Genomic DNA, 18,498 nt, shown 5'->3' on the forward strand with positions numbered 1-18,498 from the left:
TTTTAAAATTAAATATAAAATCCAGTTAATCAAATAAAACAAGGATTAGACAATACTTTTTTAATCATGCTAAACATCTATTATTAATAAACAAAAATTCTTTTTCCTTATACTATTTTTAATAAATTTCATATTTAACATTGACATAATTTGAAACAATCCACAGTCTTCTTATAATTTTTGCTCAGTTACAGATATATTTTTGTTTAAAAAAACAATGAAGAAAATAGGCTTAGTGAAATGTTGTAGCTGGAAAAATCTGTTTCATTAAAGATATAGTGTTACTCTGGCATTTATCAAAAAATGTGGTCTCACCACATTTTTGTGAGAAAATTTTCTCACATTTTCATGTGAGAAAATTATAAAACTAGGCTTAGGATAGGGCACACTCTTTTGACATACGAGTTGTTAATGGTTCACAGAATATCACCTGATTGTCTTTCATGCATCTGCTGTCTTTCTGCTTGACATTTAATTTCATTTGCAAATGACTGTTTTTAATTGGTATTTATTATTTCTTATTAAAGGAGAGTTCCTTACTTCCTAATAGATTTCATCCTAGTTTATTTTTTAACTCGGTAGTTTCAATCTTGTTGCCCCTAGAATTCAGGCTGTGTTATAATATTTTTCTGTACTATATTATTTTGACTTCTTTTTTTGGATTTGTATTTTGCTAGATCACAGTTCAATGTCCTAATGTTTTAGCTACTTTTATGAAGTCTTGCTGCAGTTCAACTTTATTTTTAAATTATATTATTTTTAATTAACTCTGTGTATTTTACATGATAATTTATATTTAATTTGTTTTCATAATGATAAATTTTCTCTTTGTATGATTTTCCTAGATTATCCAATGATTTATATTACATGCTCTTAAAAAATGTGTCCCTATGTGTGTATTTATGTAAAGATTTTCATAAAGAGATGGGGAAATAGTTAAGGAAATATTTTGTTTCTATGTAAAATTATGGTTTGCGTGTGTTTTTCATTGTACTCTGTTATCATAATTTGTGTTCTGTAAAAAATTGGATTGAGTCATTTCATTATATCAGTTTGTGGTTCAACTTAAAATTTAGATTATGGATTTACTAACTCTGATTGAAATCTAAACTATGAGAAAGTTTAGATTTTCAGTATTTACTTGCTTAGTGTGGATTTTCAAAGAATAAATAAAAAAAAATGCTGATCTCTGAGATGGAGTGGTAGTGTCTTGGCCTTTCATACAGAAGTTCTGGATCTGAATCCTGGTCAGGCATGGCATTTTTCGTGTGCTACAAAGTTCTATTTTCATATTCCCACATTGTTAGCTTCTGTGCAGTAAATTAGGCTATCAGCAAAAGTATTAAAAAATAGTACTGGTACAAAAATGAAATATGAATCTTCTCAAACTTTTTTACAAATCATTTCCCAGGAGTTTGCTTAGGGTTTCTGTCCTGATAATAAAAAGTTGATAATCAGATTATTAGGTAATTCATAATTCATCTGTTAATTTATATAAAGACTATTATGTAATGGTATTTGAAATTATGTATATATTTTTTTTAGTAAAAAGCAGTGTTTAGGTTGTGTATAGGAATAATTAATGTATTCTTCAAAAATTAAACCAAGAAAATGTTATTTATTACTGACAATTGTATCATTTATTATTAATATAATGATTGTAATGTGTTTAAGGAGCAAACAGAAGAATATTCGCCTACCAGAGAAATGGAAAGTGCTGTTGTGAATTGTTTGAAGGCAACGAGGGATCTTCGTACACAATTAAATACAACAGCCAAAGAACAGACTAATGAATTACCTACTTTGACCAGAAATGGTGCTGATCTGGTATCACAACTAAGGAACACTGCACTTGCATCTGATCAAGATCGTCTTGAAGAGACTGCTGATAAATTTCATGAATTTGTAGAACATATATTAGAGGTATGTCTTGATATAAATTTATGTAAGTTTTACTGTGCAGTTGAGGAAATTTATGTGCAGATAAATTTTTTTATATACATTATTTAATTTCTTTCACAAGTACGTTTTTATGAAGAAGTTAATAATTTGAGATCATAATTTTTTTAAAAGAAAGCTTGTAGCCTTGTGAACCAATACATCACTACAACACGATACAGAGAGTTGGGTATGTACAACATTACTTTGGCTCTCTGTAAAAGACTTTTTTCTTTTTTTTTTTACAGTATGGTGGGATTCATGACCAGTAAAGGAGAAAAGCCAAAGATAACTTTTCAGGCAAAAAGTTTTAAAATATTTTATCAGATGCTCTTACAAAATCCAGATATATCTTTTTCTGTTTAGCCTCCAGAACAATCATAAGGTATTACTTCGATGAGTGAGGATGATATGTATGAAAGTAATTGAAGTATAGTCTTGTACAGTCTCAGGTCAACCATTCCTGAGATGTGTAGTTAATTGAAACCCAACCCCAAAGAACATAGGTATCCACAATCTAGTATTCAAATCTGTATAAAAGTATTAACCGTATAACCGCCTTTACTAGGATTTAAACCTTAGAACTCTTGATTTCAAAATCAGCTGATTTGTGTTGACGAGTTTAACTACTAAACCAACTCAGTGGGTTTGATATCCAATCTATCAAAAACCAGAAACAATGAGCAATTATATTTAGTCGATTCATTTGTGATCACTTAAAACACGTTAGAAATGATTTTCAAAATAGCAATCAAGCTGTGATCAACCTCTGTAGTTGGTGTAGGTGTTGCAACACTAGAAGATATAATACAACACCAGAAAATGTTAGTTGTAAACCTTCACTGAATAGATGGAGTGGTAAATTCCATGAAACCTGGAAGTATGAGAAACCTACAACGCCTTACTAATGTTCTTGGTTCTAATTTCTTTATAGTTATAATTGCATTTTCTTGCTTGTTCTTGGAGTGTTAGGATGTTAACTTTTTGGATCATTATCTAGACTGGAATGACTGAGCTAATAATTATGCATTGTTTACTTAAAGCAAGTGTTAAACTGACAATTCTCAAAATTAAACTTTTATGAATTTAACGTTTCTTGTACAAAAGTTTCGCAAGGCAAACAAATCACTACAGATTTTTTAATGTGTGGTCTTTTAATTCTGTTCAGTCATTTGTAATGTACATTTAATTTTTTCTTTATTCAAAAATATCATATATTAATTACATCATATTTATTGTAATTTTAATTCTTTTGTTTTGATTGTAGAAGTTTCATTATCATATTTATTTTTAAATTTGTCAAATATAATATATATATTGTGTACAATGATCAGTTTAAAAAGTTTGTCCTAGCTAAAATACACTTATAAGTTAAAGTAAGGGAAAATCAACATTTCCGTGAGGTATGTAAGTGCACTTTTTGAAGCCTTCCTCTTCAAGAAGCAGCTTTGTGATGCATTTCTTATAGTAGCTTTCTGGGCGTTCTGTGATTTTAATATATGGTTTTTATTGTTTCAGATCTCTGCCCTTTTAACAGCAATTATAATTTTAAAAAATAAAGTTAATAAGTGCTACGTTAATGAATATGGTGGGTGAGGAGGATGCTTGAGTGAATGTTTTGTACAGAATTTGTGATTTAGTAGTTATATGTGGGCTGGAACATTGTTGGTGAAGGAACCATGAGTTACCACGCTAAAGTTTAGATCACTTCTTCCTCACATTTTTGCAGTGATGTCTGATGACTTTTAGAAAGTAGTGGCAGTTGACTGTTGATAATTTTCTGATATACTACAATGACTGACTTTGTTTCTATATCATATCTATATACCCACTCTCATCACCAGTTAACTATTATTGACAAGAAGGTTTCATCATCATTTTCAAGATTCAAAAGTTCCTGACAAACTGCTGTGTCAAGAGTTTTGGAATGAACTTGGTGACACGATGCATTCCTTATTTTTCAGTTAGGATTTTATGACATGAACCCATCAAAATCCCAGTTTCTTCTGCTACCTCGTGAACTGTTTAATGTTGATTTGACCTTACCAAACCATTACTCGGGCAGTGTGGGACATTTCCATCGAAGTTGATAATCTTTCTTGATGTTCATTGGCTTTGGTAGAGTCTTGACTACTTTTAAAATCCTTCAGCTACTGATGTACTGCTTGCAGCCTAGAGATTCCTCCCTGTAAGCTTCTTGAATCATCTTGTATGGGTGTACTGCTGCTTTTAATTTGTGTAAGTCACTCATCATTAAAATCGTTGAAGGCACTGAACACCTACTTTGTAGCTATGTAAAAATCTATTATTCCAGACACATGTGCATAGAAGCAGATTTTTGTTAGTTTCTGTGCTATGAAATTATGCCTACAGTACATGTAAAATGTGTTTATAAGTGCTAAAGAAAAAAAATTTGGTTATTTTTTTGAACATAACTTGAATAATAAAAGTAAAAATTCTTGGTATCAGCTGGAAGATGTTTAATTGTTTCAACAAATATCAAAAAACTTGAAAATGCTGAATATATCTTTCAGATATAACAACTTCACTGGAACAAGGCAGGCAATCTGCAAGCAGTGCTCTAGAACTCTGATGCTTTTCATGTTGTCATGTTGTACATAATGTGTAGAGTAAAAATGAGCAACTTGGCTTTTATATAAAGTAAAAGTAGGAATTTGGTGGTGTGCTTTTATCAGTCCAGACTATACCATTTGTTACTAAATTCTTCTGTTAATAGAATATTGACACTGTCACTCCTTCCAAATGGGGCTCGCATTTCTAAAGAACAGATTGGAGTGACAGGAAAAAAATAATGATTTTTGATTAGAAGGTGCTCATTATTTGTTGATTAAACTTGACACCCATCTTCTAAATCCTTTCTTCTGTATCATGAAACAGTATATTTACCTGTAATGTTGCACTTCTACCTTGATCTTGAATCTTACCTCATATTTGATTCAAGTGTGTAATCGTGTGTAAAGTTATCGCTGTAAATTTTTTTAGTCATGACTAAAACTCATATTGTTATCATATTATGATAACTGCAAATTACACCGATAGACAAAAAAAAATTTGTTTAATGTTTCTCTAAGTTTATACAATTTCTTAAATTGGTTTTTTGCGTACATTACAGATCTATAAATACAATTTTTCTGTCACCCTTAGTTTTAAATAAATTACACTTGAGAAAAAATTAAGGAAAAATATAGTTAAAATCTGTAAAATCTATAATTTTGCATGACCATATCTGTGTTAGTATGATTTCACTGATGCTTTTCTTTTATAAATAGTCCCAGGCACATTAATGTCCAGCAGTAATCGGCTAGCATGTTAGTATTCCATTTCCCTTTAAAGCGTCTTTCCATCACTGAGATGTCTTGGTGGAATTCACCATGTTCATCACTTACGTCTCTGAGGTTGTCCGGGAAAAAATCCAGATGCGAGTAGAGGAAATGTATTTTTAAAGACATATTACGTCCCTTAGCTCTTTACAAAATAAGAAGTTGATTAACAATATTGTGGTAATTGTCGGATTTTTGTCTGCCAAGAAAAGTTTTGCAAGCGTCTTTAAATGAAGCCCAAGCTGCACTTTCTACATTATTTAACATTGAGTTAAATACATTATCTTTGATCAGCTCTCTTATTTGAAGACCAACAAATATTCTTTTTTAATTTTTCCTTCACTTACATTCGGAAATTTCTGCCTGATGTACAAAAATGCAGGACTATCTTCATTGCTTTTACAAAATTTTTCATTAGTCCTAGATTGATATGGTGAGGGGGTAAAAATATTTTTTTGGGCTCAACTAAGGGCTCATAAATAATATTTTTCCCATTTGGAGTTAAGTTGTCTCGTTTCTTCCACTCTTTTGTAACAATGTTTATCCTTAGTTCGACTATCCCATTCACAAAGAAAACACATGTACTTAGTATAGCCTAACTGCATGGTTAACAAAATAGCTATAACTTTCAAATTACCATATATGTTCCAGCTATGTTTTTTATAATTTATTTTTTTAAGAATGTCTTTCATCACAAAGTCTGTCTCTTTCAAATTAATACCATAAGCGATTGGTATCAAAGGACATTTGTTACTGTTGTGTAGTAGAACTTCTTTTAAACTATACTTGGACAAATCTATGATAGAAAAATTCTGAGTTCATATTCGTTTTCAGCTTCATAAAACAGATTAAAATCGTGTATTGCATGTTAGGAAACAAAAATTATGTTTTTCAGTGTTATTATATTGCATTTGTCTTTCCTAGATTAGTGCTTTGTAATTTACTTAAATTTCTTCTGTAATTTAATTCAGTAAGAGGGTTACAATACATTTCTTTATTTTAAATTAATCTTTATTTCAACTACTCTGTTTTGTACTACAGAACTTATGAGTGACCTTAATCATGCTAGTAATTAATCATTAGCATATTTGGTTTATTTTATAATTTTCATTTCATTTTATAATTTTTGTTTTCATTTTTGATGTTTGTAGATGTGTAAAATGATGAGACACATGGCCAGTTCGGAGACATTACAAGTTTCTGCACGGTATGCAGAAATCAATTTAAGAATTTATGGGCCTCAAGTAGTAACAGCATCGCATACACTCAGCCAACATCCAACTTCAAAAATCGCAAAAGAAAATCTTGAAGGTATGATCAGAACCTGATGATTAGAAAATTAGGTTGTATCTGTTCCTTATGCCTATCTCTGCTTTTATACTTTGGTATTAATTTTAACTCTCTAACAAATTTAAGAGTTCATATTTAGACTTATAAAGGCTTTAAATCAAAAGTTTTATCTCTTATGCAATTAGTTTCATCATAACCTATTTAATGCCAACCGAAAAACCATTTGAATACACTTCCTTCCCATCCTTTTAGATGAAACACGGCTAATATTTGTGTAAATTTTAAAATGTAGGTTTTATAGTTGGAGGAACTGGCCTCTTATGTACATGTTTAAATAATATTTTTACTATTTATTAATTTTTCATTATAAATATTTGGTAATTTGTGTATGGTACACTTTGAAGTGTGTGTTTAAATGCAATTTTCCTTTCATGATTTTCTTTAGATTTTTTCATTGGTGAACAATTTTAGATTTTTTAGAAGATTAGATTTTGCTCTTGCTGAAGAAAGCTGAAGAGTTTTTTTCTGTCAAGAGTTCTCAATATTTGTGTTACCATTTGAAAGTAAAGAAATATAAATAATTTTTTTTATAATAAATAATGATTGTGTAATTTTACATTTCGCTTAAATCTAAAGATTATCAATGGGAATGACCTCAGTAGTGATTAGAAATATTTTGATATAAGTAAAAAAGTCTTTGGAAGTTTAAATTTGATTCAGTTTTCAATTACTAATTAATAATTTTCTATGAGTTCATCACTGACCTCAGTGAACAACAAAAGCATCAGTTATTGATACATTAAAATTCATTGTGGTTTTGTTTTTATTTATGTATTTATTTATTTTGTAAATTTAACTATTATTTTGTAAAGTTTAAAAAAACTTTAGCAATTAACAAATAGTTTAATGATGAACTCTTTGTTAATTAGAATGAAATAGTTATACTTTAAAATGTTTGATCAAATAAAAACTTTTATCACTTCATAGAAGAATCATTATCATTAAAATGTTTGATGATGACTGGGTTAATAATTTATGTGAATTTATATTTCCTGGTACTTGTAATTATATATTTGTATGTAATTATTTTAAAAACAAAAATGTAGAGTGACCAAAGATTCTTCATTGTACTCTAATTGACTGATACTGGTGAAGAGTATGTAATGATAAAAGAATCTGATAAATAATTTATTTTTATTTTTAAAGTATTTGCTGATATGTGGCAAGCCCTGATGACTGATGTTAGTACCATATGTAAGGAAGTTATGGAAGCTGAAAGACAACCTGAGAAACAAACGTACATGTCTCTGCCAAGGCCAGGGGTAAGTAATTTGTAATTAATATAATGATGTATATTACTGATTTTCTGTTTTTGTCACTTTACCTGAGTTACCTGAATTACTTGGCCATGTAAAGTCTTTTATCTGTTGTGGTTTTTGTTCAACTGTGATCATTTGTTGATATATAAATATTTCATTATTATAGGAGAGTGGAAACTACCCCCAAAATGACATGACATCAATAGCATTGTTCTAATGGCTAATTTACTTAGCCGTTAGAACAACCATAATTGTACTTAATGTTTTCTAGGGTGTTGAATCTGAATACAAAGTTTATTTTGATCTAGAATTGGGGGAATATTGTCAAAATTGACATTTTAGCCAAAAATAAAAAAAATATTTTTCATAATTTTATGTTACTCTCTGTATTTCAACTGGATATTAATAATTCTTAACAAAATTTTAACGGTATGATCTAAAAAACCAGTTTGAATTTTCCAAAGCATTTTCCAGCTGATTTATGATTTTTTGAGACTTTTAGGTGCATTTTCACAAGTAGTACATTCGGTTTCAAACATTGAGTGACAAAGTTTAGAATTTTCTCTTTTAACCCATACAGTATTAAAATTTATGACATTATGAAGTTTTTCACTAAGTTGTAGCTCTTAATATGCCATAGAAAAAAAGTTATGAAAATTTAAAGTATACCGTACGTAGTGCGGGCAGTGGGCGCTTGAGCATGTGTGAGCTGCCTCTTGCACCAGTATTTGTGCACACCTCCCAACTGATTACAAAAAATATTCAGTACTGAATAATTTGTTTTAAGTTGTATTTTTATTTATTTTCATTGCTAATCAGATTATTTAATAACAATATATACATTATTATATCTAAATATAACTGATACATTTGAAAATTACTTTGAATTGAAGGAGCTGCTTTTGTATTTGCATTTTTTTTTAGGTAGACATGTTTCAGTTTCGATAAATTATAATTCGTGTTGATTAAATTAATGTTTATTTTGACTTTTCTTTGAGAACATTCATTGGAACAGGTTTTTCATTTTTGAAAAACCAACTGGCACGTAGAATTATTAACGTTTAGTTCCTTGCAGAAAACCATGCATGCCTTTACAAGTTTTCTTTTACGTTTTTGAAACATTTTTTTTCCACAAGGCATCGTGGTGGTTAAGTAGTGTGTATTAATATACACACACAAATATGCTGATAATATAATATATTGTATTATATGATAATATAATATAGAATATTATAAATATTCATGGTATTTGTATAAATGTGTATTATTTTTATGCATATTATCAGAATATAATAATAATGCTATTATTATTATTATTATTATTATATAATATGATAATATGCTGATATGATGTATTATATATAGCATCCCTATTGCAGTTTACCCGTGCTATATGGTTATTTCCATTTCCTGGCAGTCAGGGGGTTCTGCTCCCTAGACTCCCTTGTGTTCATTAAACTCATGCGTGTGAGAATAATAATGATAAATAAAAATTAAAGCCTGTTCAATTTACAAAAAAATCAATCTACTGTAATTTCTTCAGATAAACGGTTTGGTCAGTACAGGACCCAAAACTTTGAGTGATCTGAAGAATGCAGGTTCCAAAAAAGTCAGCCTCATGGTATAAATATTAGTTGCAGCTGATTACCTGTCTTTTATATAGGTAAAAATGTATTTTGAGCGGTTCTTAGAGTTACCTGACAAACACCAGTCGTCTAATTATTTGATGATGGATCATGACTCACTTCACTCACCCTTTCCGTCTAACCGGTACTCTGCCCCTTGGACCTCTCTGTGTTCATTAAACTCAAGTCTGTTAGAATAATAATGATAAATAAAAATTAAAGCATGTTCAGTTTATTAAAAAATGTCAGTGTATTTTAATTTCTTAAGAGCATCAGTTTAGTAAATACGGGATACAGAACTTTGATCTAAGAATGGGTTTCAAAACAGTTGGCCTTCATCCTAAAATTAGTAGTTATATCTGGTTACCCATGCTTTATATGGTTAAAAATGTATTTTGGTTTCTGAGGGTTACCAGACAAATACCTCTAGGAGGTGATCATATTTCGTTTCTAATTTTTAAAAAAACACCTTTTAATTACTTTTATGATTTTGTAGTCAAGTAATCAGAGGCAGGGGCAGCCAGTCGCATTGCACGTACAGTAAAAGTAGCTGTATTTGTTAAGGCATCATGCCATGTATTGTTGCACCCCTTAAAAAATGAAAATTCAAAAAACCAAAAATGGTTTTTAGATATTTATCTGAAGAGTATTTGAAAGCTCCAATCTAGTGAATCTATTGTTTAGTACAGTCAGAAATTGGAAAAATTTGTAATCAGATTTTTTTTTTACTTTTCTTCATTCTTTTTAAAATTGAATTTAAAAAAATCTAAATATTGGTTTTTTAGATATTTACATGAAAATTACACACCAAAATCAAGTTAATATCTTCATTTGTTACCGAGAGATTAAAAAAATAGTAAATTTCATTATTACTCCGATTTAACCCTTTAAAATTGAATTTAAAAAAATTCTGTCTTAGTGTGCACTTACACCATAGGAAGAACATGTATATAAATTTTCTGTAGTTTTTACTGGGCATTGATGAATCAGTCAGAACAAATTGCTTTATAGGTACAGATATGTGTACACATGCATGTGCTCCTGTTAATATCAAAGTTAACATTTATTGACAAAAGAAAATTATTTTGCATATTTTATAGTTTAATTATATTTTATTATTACTGTGTGCATTTTGTTTCAGAAACATGGTACTACCAGTAAACCGTTAAAGGCTGTGAGACTGGACACTGAGGTAACATTGGTTAATTCTTTACTTTGCTTAAATAAGATTGGCCAGCATAAATCTTTTCTCTATAATATCTTTTTCTCTTTGCTAAAAATTTTTGTAACCCTAACGAATCCAGCAGTGTTGAATTCAAATATGAAACTAAATTTTCATCACCCATGATTTGTGAAGGAAACTCATTGAACTGATTTGTGAACTCTCTGAATTCATACTTTCCCAATTTGGCAGTAGCTAATTATTACTCATTTCCTGACTTGAAATCGACTTTAAAAGGAAAGTGATAATACATTGCTGATGAAACATAACAGCTAAACAAGTTTTCTAAGAGTGGTTCCACAAATCTTTCCTATAACTTTTTGAACATTAGCAAAGGTGTGTTGCACCCTAAGTGCAGGGTGAGCAACTTAAAACTGAACAGCTAAAGATTAATCATTGTTGCATAATGTAACATTTTATAAATGAAATGAAAAAATGAAAATGTAAATTAAGTTTAATTCTGTATTTATATTAGCAAATGTTTACATATTTACTACATTTTAACAAAGGATGTTTGAATTGAGTGCCCTAAATAGCAGTGCACTTTGTGCTCAAGTGATCATATTGTCATCTGATGCAAAACATTGAAATCAGTGCTGCTGATTTCTGGTTGAATGTATGCTTTTAGTTTATTGATAGTTTGAGATCTGATTCATAAAATTTATCTTTCAAATAACTCCAAAGGAAAAAATCATAACTAGCCAAATCTGGGGAATGCAAAGGCCACCACCTGTTGCTGACATTTTGTTCTGTAAAAGTTGCATCTGTGCTACTGAATTGTTTGTAACATGTTGCTTTAACTTGTTAGAAGAAGTCGTACTTCATAATCTATTAACTAATTCTTCAAAAAATATATGATACTTTTCTGTATTGATAGTCCGGTCAAAAAATATTGGTCTCCACTATATGATTACCAAAAACAGCTTACTTTTTCTTTGTGATTTTTTTCATCGATTTTGATTTTTCATTGTGAAATGGACTTTCCATCATCTGGTGAGGATTTTCAGTCATCTGATACCTGGCGTTGTGTGAATTAATATTCCCAGATAAATGAGATCGTGCCTTGTCTGACATGAAATACAACATTGGATCTATAAGGTACAGTTCAAAAATAAGGGCCAATCAGTAATAAAATGAGAACAGTTGAAACCATGAAAAATTTATTAATGGTTTCAAATATTTACATATTTACTTTATTTTTCCACATAATCACCATTTTGTTCCAAACACTTGATATTTTGAAACAACCTTCTTCAAACCCACTGTTTAAAATTTTGCCACCTGGGGTTGTAACCACTTTTGCACAGATATTTTTAACTCTCTATTTTCCTTGAATCATTGAGATGCGAGCTAGTTTTTTTTAGTTGCAGGAAGAGATTAGGGAGAGCATGAGATCAGGACTTTAGGGGAATGATCAAAGATCTCCCACCCCAATTTTTAAATTGTTTCTTTTGTGCATGCAGCCATATATGGGCATGCATTATCATGAGAAAAACTAATCCTGATCTCAGCATTTCCCTTCATCGATTTTGAATGTTATGATGCAATTTAGAAAGTGTTTCACAATAGAATTTTGATGTGATGATTGTTCCAAGTTCCATGAAATCAATCAAAAGCACACCCTTTTGGTTCTAGAATACAGTTGTCATGATTTTTCATTTAAGACTGGGCTTATTTGAATTTTTTCGGTTAAAGTGAACCAGAGTGATGCCACTTCATGGTGTGTGTGTTATGTATGTGGGCACGTGCGTGTGGGTGTTCATACAGGTGAGGTTAAATAACAGTTTAATAGTATAGTGAACTTGGACATTGGCAGTAATATGCTACATCAGTTTTTAATGTTACGACAGTTTTTTAACCACCAATGGAAAAACATGATTTTGATTACTAAAAGTGTTAAAAATTTGAAGGCACAATTCCACAAACATAATATTCAATTGACAGATGAGTTAATGCAGTGAATTTCTTAAAATTATGTAGAAGTATTGGATGAGTGACACTTGTCCATTGTAGCTGACTGTAGCACCATTAGGATAAGCCACATTCATCAACTGCCTGTGTAGAATTCCATTGTTATCAGCTTAAAAGATATTCTATGTGTTATATTTATAACGTTGAGTATTTGATAGTCAACTGGTTGCTACCAGAATAAAGTTAGGACTGTTTCACTGATAGAGATGTATATACTTGTAGATATGTATTCATTCTGCTTTCCTTGTCTGTCACACTAATGTCCAAAGATTCTTAAAAGAAACCTCTATGACCTGTGGATCAGAAATCCATTATATAAGATTGATGATTCTTGAACTGTGATGTGGAAATAAAACCTTTGATGTGCAATTCCTGGTTTGTATTTTTTAAATAAAATTAAAAGATTTATTTGATGTATATTCTAGTAATAATTATTTTTTTTAAATGTGAAAGTTTTTGGTGTGTTTTTACTACTTCAGCGATTTTATCAATATGCTTTTTATAACCCGTTCTTTGAATATACTGGGGGATACAAAAAAGAAATGTTGGAATTTTAAAGTTATATATGGGTGTAATTTTTTATAACAACTTAAATAAGTTTATCCTACAGTAATGGATCATAAATAAAATGAAAGAATAACTGTTACAGTTTTCCTTAAAAGTGTTTAATGTGGGGTCCTTTTGTTATATAGCACATATCCAATTAACAGAAGAGTTTATTCCAAATTTTAACCAGCACGTCTGGAATAATACAAATGACAGCTGCTTCAATCCTGTGCCTCAAATGAGGTAGATCAGTAGGTAGTGAAGACACAGATCCTTTATAAAACCCAAAAGAAGAGATTGCATATGGTCAGGTCGCAAACAGTGAGGCCATGCAAACAAGCCCTGTCATCGGGTCCAATCCAGAGATTGGGGAAATACTAGAGATCGGGGAAAATGTGATTCAGCAGAGTTATGTCAGTGAGTAGGTGCACCATTTTGTTGCTAAATAAAATTTTCTGGTCTAGCTTGCACTTGGGGAAAGAGTCATGTTAGCAGCATTATATTTAAATAAAAAACTCCTGTTACACTTGCTTTAGTGAAAAAAGAATGGCCTGCAAACTTGCTTTTGGGATTTGCACAGAAATTATTTAATTTTGGGGAGTCCCTTTTGCATGGGAATTTTCTGACCCCAGAATTCAGACATTATATATGTTAAATTTTCCTATAAGATGAAATATTGATGTAATATTGTATTACTGAACACAGTACAATCAACAAAGTTGTCATTTTCATGCTGCAGTGTTTTTATAGCTGAATCTATTCACACAGCTTAGTTGGCAAGTTTCAGAGCCTGTATAACAGCTGTAAATGGTTTGGATGTATATGTAAGTGTTTCTTTAAAACATTCCACATTATCATCACCAGCATTGCTAGTTGGTGGCTGCCTTCCTAACCAGATTTTTTAGGACTATGCAGGAAAGATTCTCTGACATTGTTTCAGACACCTTCAGTTGTCCTGTACTCTTTCTTTTATACAGACATCTATACACTTCAAACTGATTATGCCATTGACGAATCTTATTGTCACTTGGAGGATCACAATTAAACTCCCTACAGAACAGAATTTGAACTGTTACTACAAATTCACAATTTCAAAACACAGAAGGCTTTCTGTTCAGGAATCATCATTTTTACCATTGACGCTGTTAAGCAGAAAGATCAGAAATCATGACTACACAACTAAAACTGCCCTTTTTTTTCTCTTTGGTTCTATCTTTAAATCAACACTGTACACCTCATGCAAGAGATAACAAATTAAAATACCAATATTCTTTTTTGTACATTCGGGTTATTATTTTTCTTATTGTTTTCTGTTACTATGTAACTGATATATATTAATTTATGCTATCATCTATAAATTATTTATTATAAATATCTGTTAAACAAATGCTAATATTTTGATCCATTTAATTTTTCTTTGTATAATTGTTTCAAATTTGTTTTTTCTTTCTTGTAGGAACAAGAGAAGATAGCAAAGGCAGGTTTAGAGATGAAACTTGCAACATCTGAGATGGAAGCTGAGACTGAGAGGTGGCAAGAAGGTATTAGTGGTGTTGGAGGGCCCAATGTGGTTGATGAAAATAATGATATTGTTAAAAGAGCAAGAAATATGTCGAGTATGGCTTTCAGCATGTATCAGTTCACACGGGGAGATGGACCGCTGAAAACTACTCAGGATTTATTTACACAAGCTGAATATTTTGCTGAAGAAGCTAATAGACTATATAAAGTAGTTCGACAATTTTCATATCAGGTACTGTATTTAAAGTTTTATATGTATATTTAAAAAAAAATTGTGTGCAATGATTGTATTATTGTTACAATTATTTTTTTGATTTATTGTGATCTACTTGTTATCAAAAAAAGATAGTGGAGGTTGAAAAGGAAAAGGTATGTCTAAAAGTTTATAAATGAATGTTCTGCAAATTTTGGATATATATCTTTTGTAACTGTAAGTATCTCACCTTTCATCTTTATGTTTTATCATGTTCTTCTGACTATTGATATTGTAACTTCTTACTAATTGCATTTTCAAAAATATTCAAATGGTATTTACTTTATCTCATCTTCTTTTACTATTGCTCACTTTTACCTGTTTATAACTTTAAAGTATGGTTTCTAGTTATGAGATCAAACTACAAACAACCTGTAAAGGAGGAATCCTTACATGTCTATAAAAAGAATTGCTTCAGATTTTATCCTGTTGTAGTCTATTCGATTTAAATGTACAACCAGATGAGGTGATGTTTAGAAAAGTGAGTTGATCTCCTGATCTCTAAGACTAATTCTAAGAAATGATCTCATTTTTACTGTGTTGTGTTATTTCAGTTATTGTAAGAAGAACATCAAGATAGTCCTTTGTTATTCTTCAGCTTTTGCTTTTTAAAATCTTTGTAATTGCTATGTTTGTGTGCTTTAAATTTGTTATTCATATCATTGTATTTCTGTGAAATTATTTAATCAGTGAATTTAAAAACAACATGTCTACATTGATTGTGTGGTTATCTTCTATAGTTAAAATTATGGAAGTGGGGAAAAAAACATGTTGTGTGCCAGTTTTAGAATCGTAGATTGGTTGTTACATTTTACTAAAAATAATTTTTTCTTTTTCTATAGGGTTTATTTTATAAATATTCATAACTTTTTCTTCCCTTCTAATCAAATTTTGGATGATTGAGCTGAAATCCTTTTTGAAGTAATTTGTACTGAATGTTTTGTGGTTTGATTTTATTTATATGTTTTTAATAATTTTTTCTGCCTGGTAATTGGCTTAAAAGCCTGATTGTGGTAGTTGTTCTGTCTCAGAATGACTGCTTCTGAAACAGTGGTATTATTGAAATCCAATGACTAAAGTTGAATGTTTTACTGGATTTAAATTAATTTCCTACAGCTTCATAGAACAGCTGATTGGCAGTGATGCCTATTGCTTCTGCGACCAATGGGAGTAATGTGAGTTGTTAGAATCATGAAACCTGCTATAATAACTTTCCCAATGATTTTCAGTGTATATCCATTTAGGCTGTTGTTGGTCCACAGTCTGATTTCATATCAACTAGTAACAGGAATTTTAATTGGGCCTTAGTGATTGATTTATGCTAATAACCATAGTTAAAAGTATCTATTTTTGATCAGATTTGAACTCCATTTTCATTACCACTGATCAGCAGTGATGCAAACTGTTTACCTAAGCAGTGGAAAAAATTTTTCTAGTTAACTTTATGCTAAAATATGTGTAAATTTAATATAAATGTTATTCATTTAAAAACAGGTATACATATTTAACAATATGTATACCTTATTTTCAATTTGTGATGTAGTTGTGAGAGTGAACTTGATTATTTTATTGTGTTTATATATATGTGTGTATAATAACATCTAGATTTCATTATCAATATCGTTTAAGTTTGTATCGTCTGCCCTCTTGTAATTACTGATTGTGGATGCAATGGTTAATGGTGTATCTATATCTGTATAGCTCTGTAATTTTTTATTTAACCTCTGTGCATTTGAATGAATTGAATGGAACCCACGTGCAACTTCTATTTTACTGTATTTTCTGCTCTTTGTAGTTTTTCTTGTTTTTACTATTTATTTAATTTTGTATACAATTTTTAATAGTACTATTTAAATGATATATTATTGAGTCTTATAATTCTTAAATTAATTCCAGTAATTCTATTTTTTATATTAACTTTTATTAAATTAGGAACTAAATAATAGTTAATATAAACAGAATCATTATTTTTTTTTTTTTCATTAAACATTTGTTTGTGTACTGTAGTTTCTCTGAATTCTTTTATACATCCAATGTAGCTATGGGCAGGTATCAGATAAATTTTCAGATAGCGTAAAATACAAATCTTTAAAAAGTGAAAGATGAATTAAAAATAATAATTTTTTTAAGAAAAAACATTTTATTGACATTGTATTCTAGATATAGACAGTTAATTTTTTTTTAATTTGATCATACAGTCTAAAAATCCACCAAAAATTCACATTAACATTAAAAAGAAATTTCACCATAAATGTGTTTTAATATACTATAAATTTTGTTCTGTTGGTATCAATATAACTTCTTGTTTATGTTTTGATGATATTTAACATGATTGTTTATCATACAATAATTTGGTAAATGAATATCCAGTGTGTAGTGTTTTAAAGATGCAAACTACAAACAGTAGCGATGCATATTAATGAATATAAAATGATTTCAATGAAGTAAATAGTTGCACTTGAAGCACAGTTTTGTAGGTAGAAGAAAGCGGGTCAACTTATGGAAAAAATTGACAAAAAGATAATAAATTAGACATATGTAATCGTGTTCATCATTTCAATTCTATCAGAGTCCATCATTAGAGATTCTGTTTCACTGATTTTAGTCCACTGTTATCCTGTTTTGTATGTCTGTTATAACGTCCTTTTGTTGCGACTTTTTCTCATCTCACTTCCCTTGTAATGGGCTCATTATTTCATTTAAATTCATGACCCAGGCTTGTTCTCATTACTGTACTGTTATGCTCTGTTGTATGTATAGATCTGTTTATTTTGTTTTCTATACCGTTTTCTTGTTATCATGATTAACTATAAATTCTCTGGAGAATTTTGTTGTACAACACCATTTTTCCAGTTTTTTATCATCCCTGTCTCTGAACCATATAAATTCACCGATTATGTTATTGTTTTGTATGTTTATACTGTTCTGTTTGAAACAGTTTAGAGAACAAAATATGTGCATTCAAGTATTTATCAGTTGAGCTCATGTTATTCTGAACTTCTAGAACTTTTGTATTTTTATCCTATATAAAGGGGCAGATAGGAAAAAATTGTGAATGGCCTGAGGAAACATGACTTATCTGTGAGATGAGATGATGCAATGATAATTACTCCTTGGAATTCTGTTTACTAACTTGTTTGCATTTATACCATTCAGCATTTAAATCCCCTCTCATTATTCTTATTTCATGAAAATTGTATGCATTTTATTTTAAAATGATTTAATTTTTTGTGCCGTTTTTTTAGTGAAGTTTTCTTAGTTAAATTCAAGATTTTTTTTTTAGTGTACAGCAAAAGTGTTCTTATCAAATTGCAGTTTGTATAGTATTTAGTGCGAAATTAGCATTTTATATGTCATTTATTATAAGTCAAACTATGGTCATTGGATTTTGAGATGTGTGCATCCTTGTACTTTCATTATATGTAATTTTTTAAATTATAAAACTTTAATTTATGAAACCAGTGTGCACATG

The 18,498-nt window shown here is 29.9% G+C and overlaps 1 protein-coding gene across 1 annotated transcript in view; it reads left to right on the forward strand.

Annotated features, from left to right (window-relative positions):
- Positions 1–18,498, forward strand: part of alpha-Catr (alpha-catenin related) — an 84,326-nt gene that overhangs the window by 43,890 nt on the left and 21,938 nt on the right. Inside the window, exons 6-10 of the mRNA XM_075358838.1 lie at positions 1,675–1,923; positions 6,431–6,590; positions 7,776–7,891; positions 10,655–10,705; positions 14,709–15,005. Coding sequence (XP_075214953.1) covers positions 1,675–1,923; positions 6,431–6,590; positions 7,776–7,891; positions 10,655–10,705; positions 14,709–15,005 — 873 coding nt within the window. The remainder of the gene's footprint in view (positions 1–1,674; positions 1,924–6,430; positions 6,591–7,775; positions 7,892–10,654; positions 10,706–14,708; positions 15,006–18,498) is intronic.

The sequence above is a fragment of the Lycorma delicatula genome, chromosome 3 (genome assembly GCF_047948215.1).
Source record: "Lycorma delicatula isolate Av1 chromosome 3, ASM4794821v1, whole genome shotgun sequence".
NCBI classification, from domain to species: Eukaryota; Metazoa; Arthropoda; class Insecta; order Hemiptera; family Fulgoridae; genus Lycorma; species Lycorma delicatula.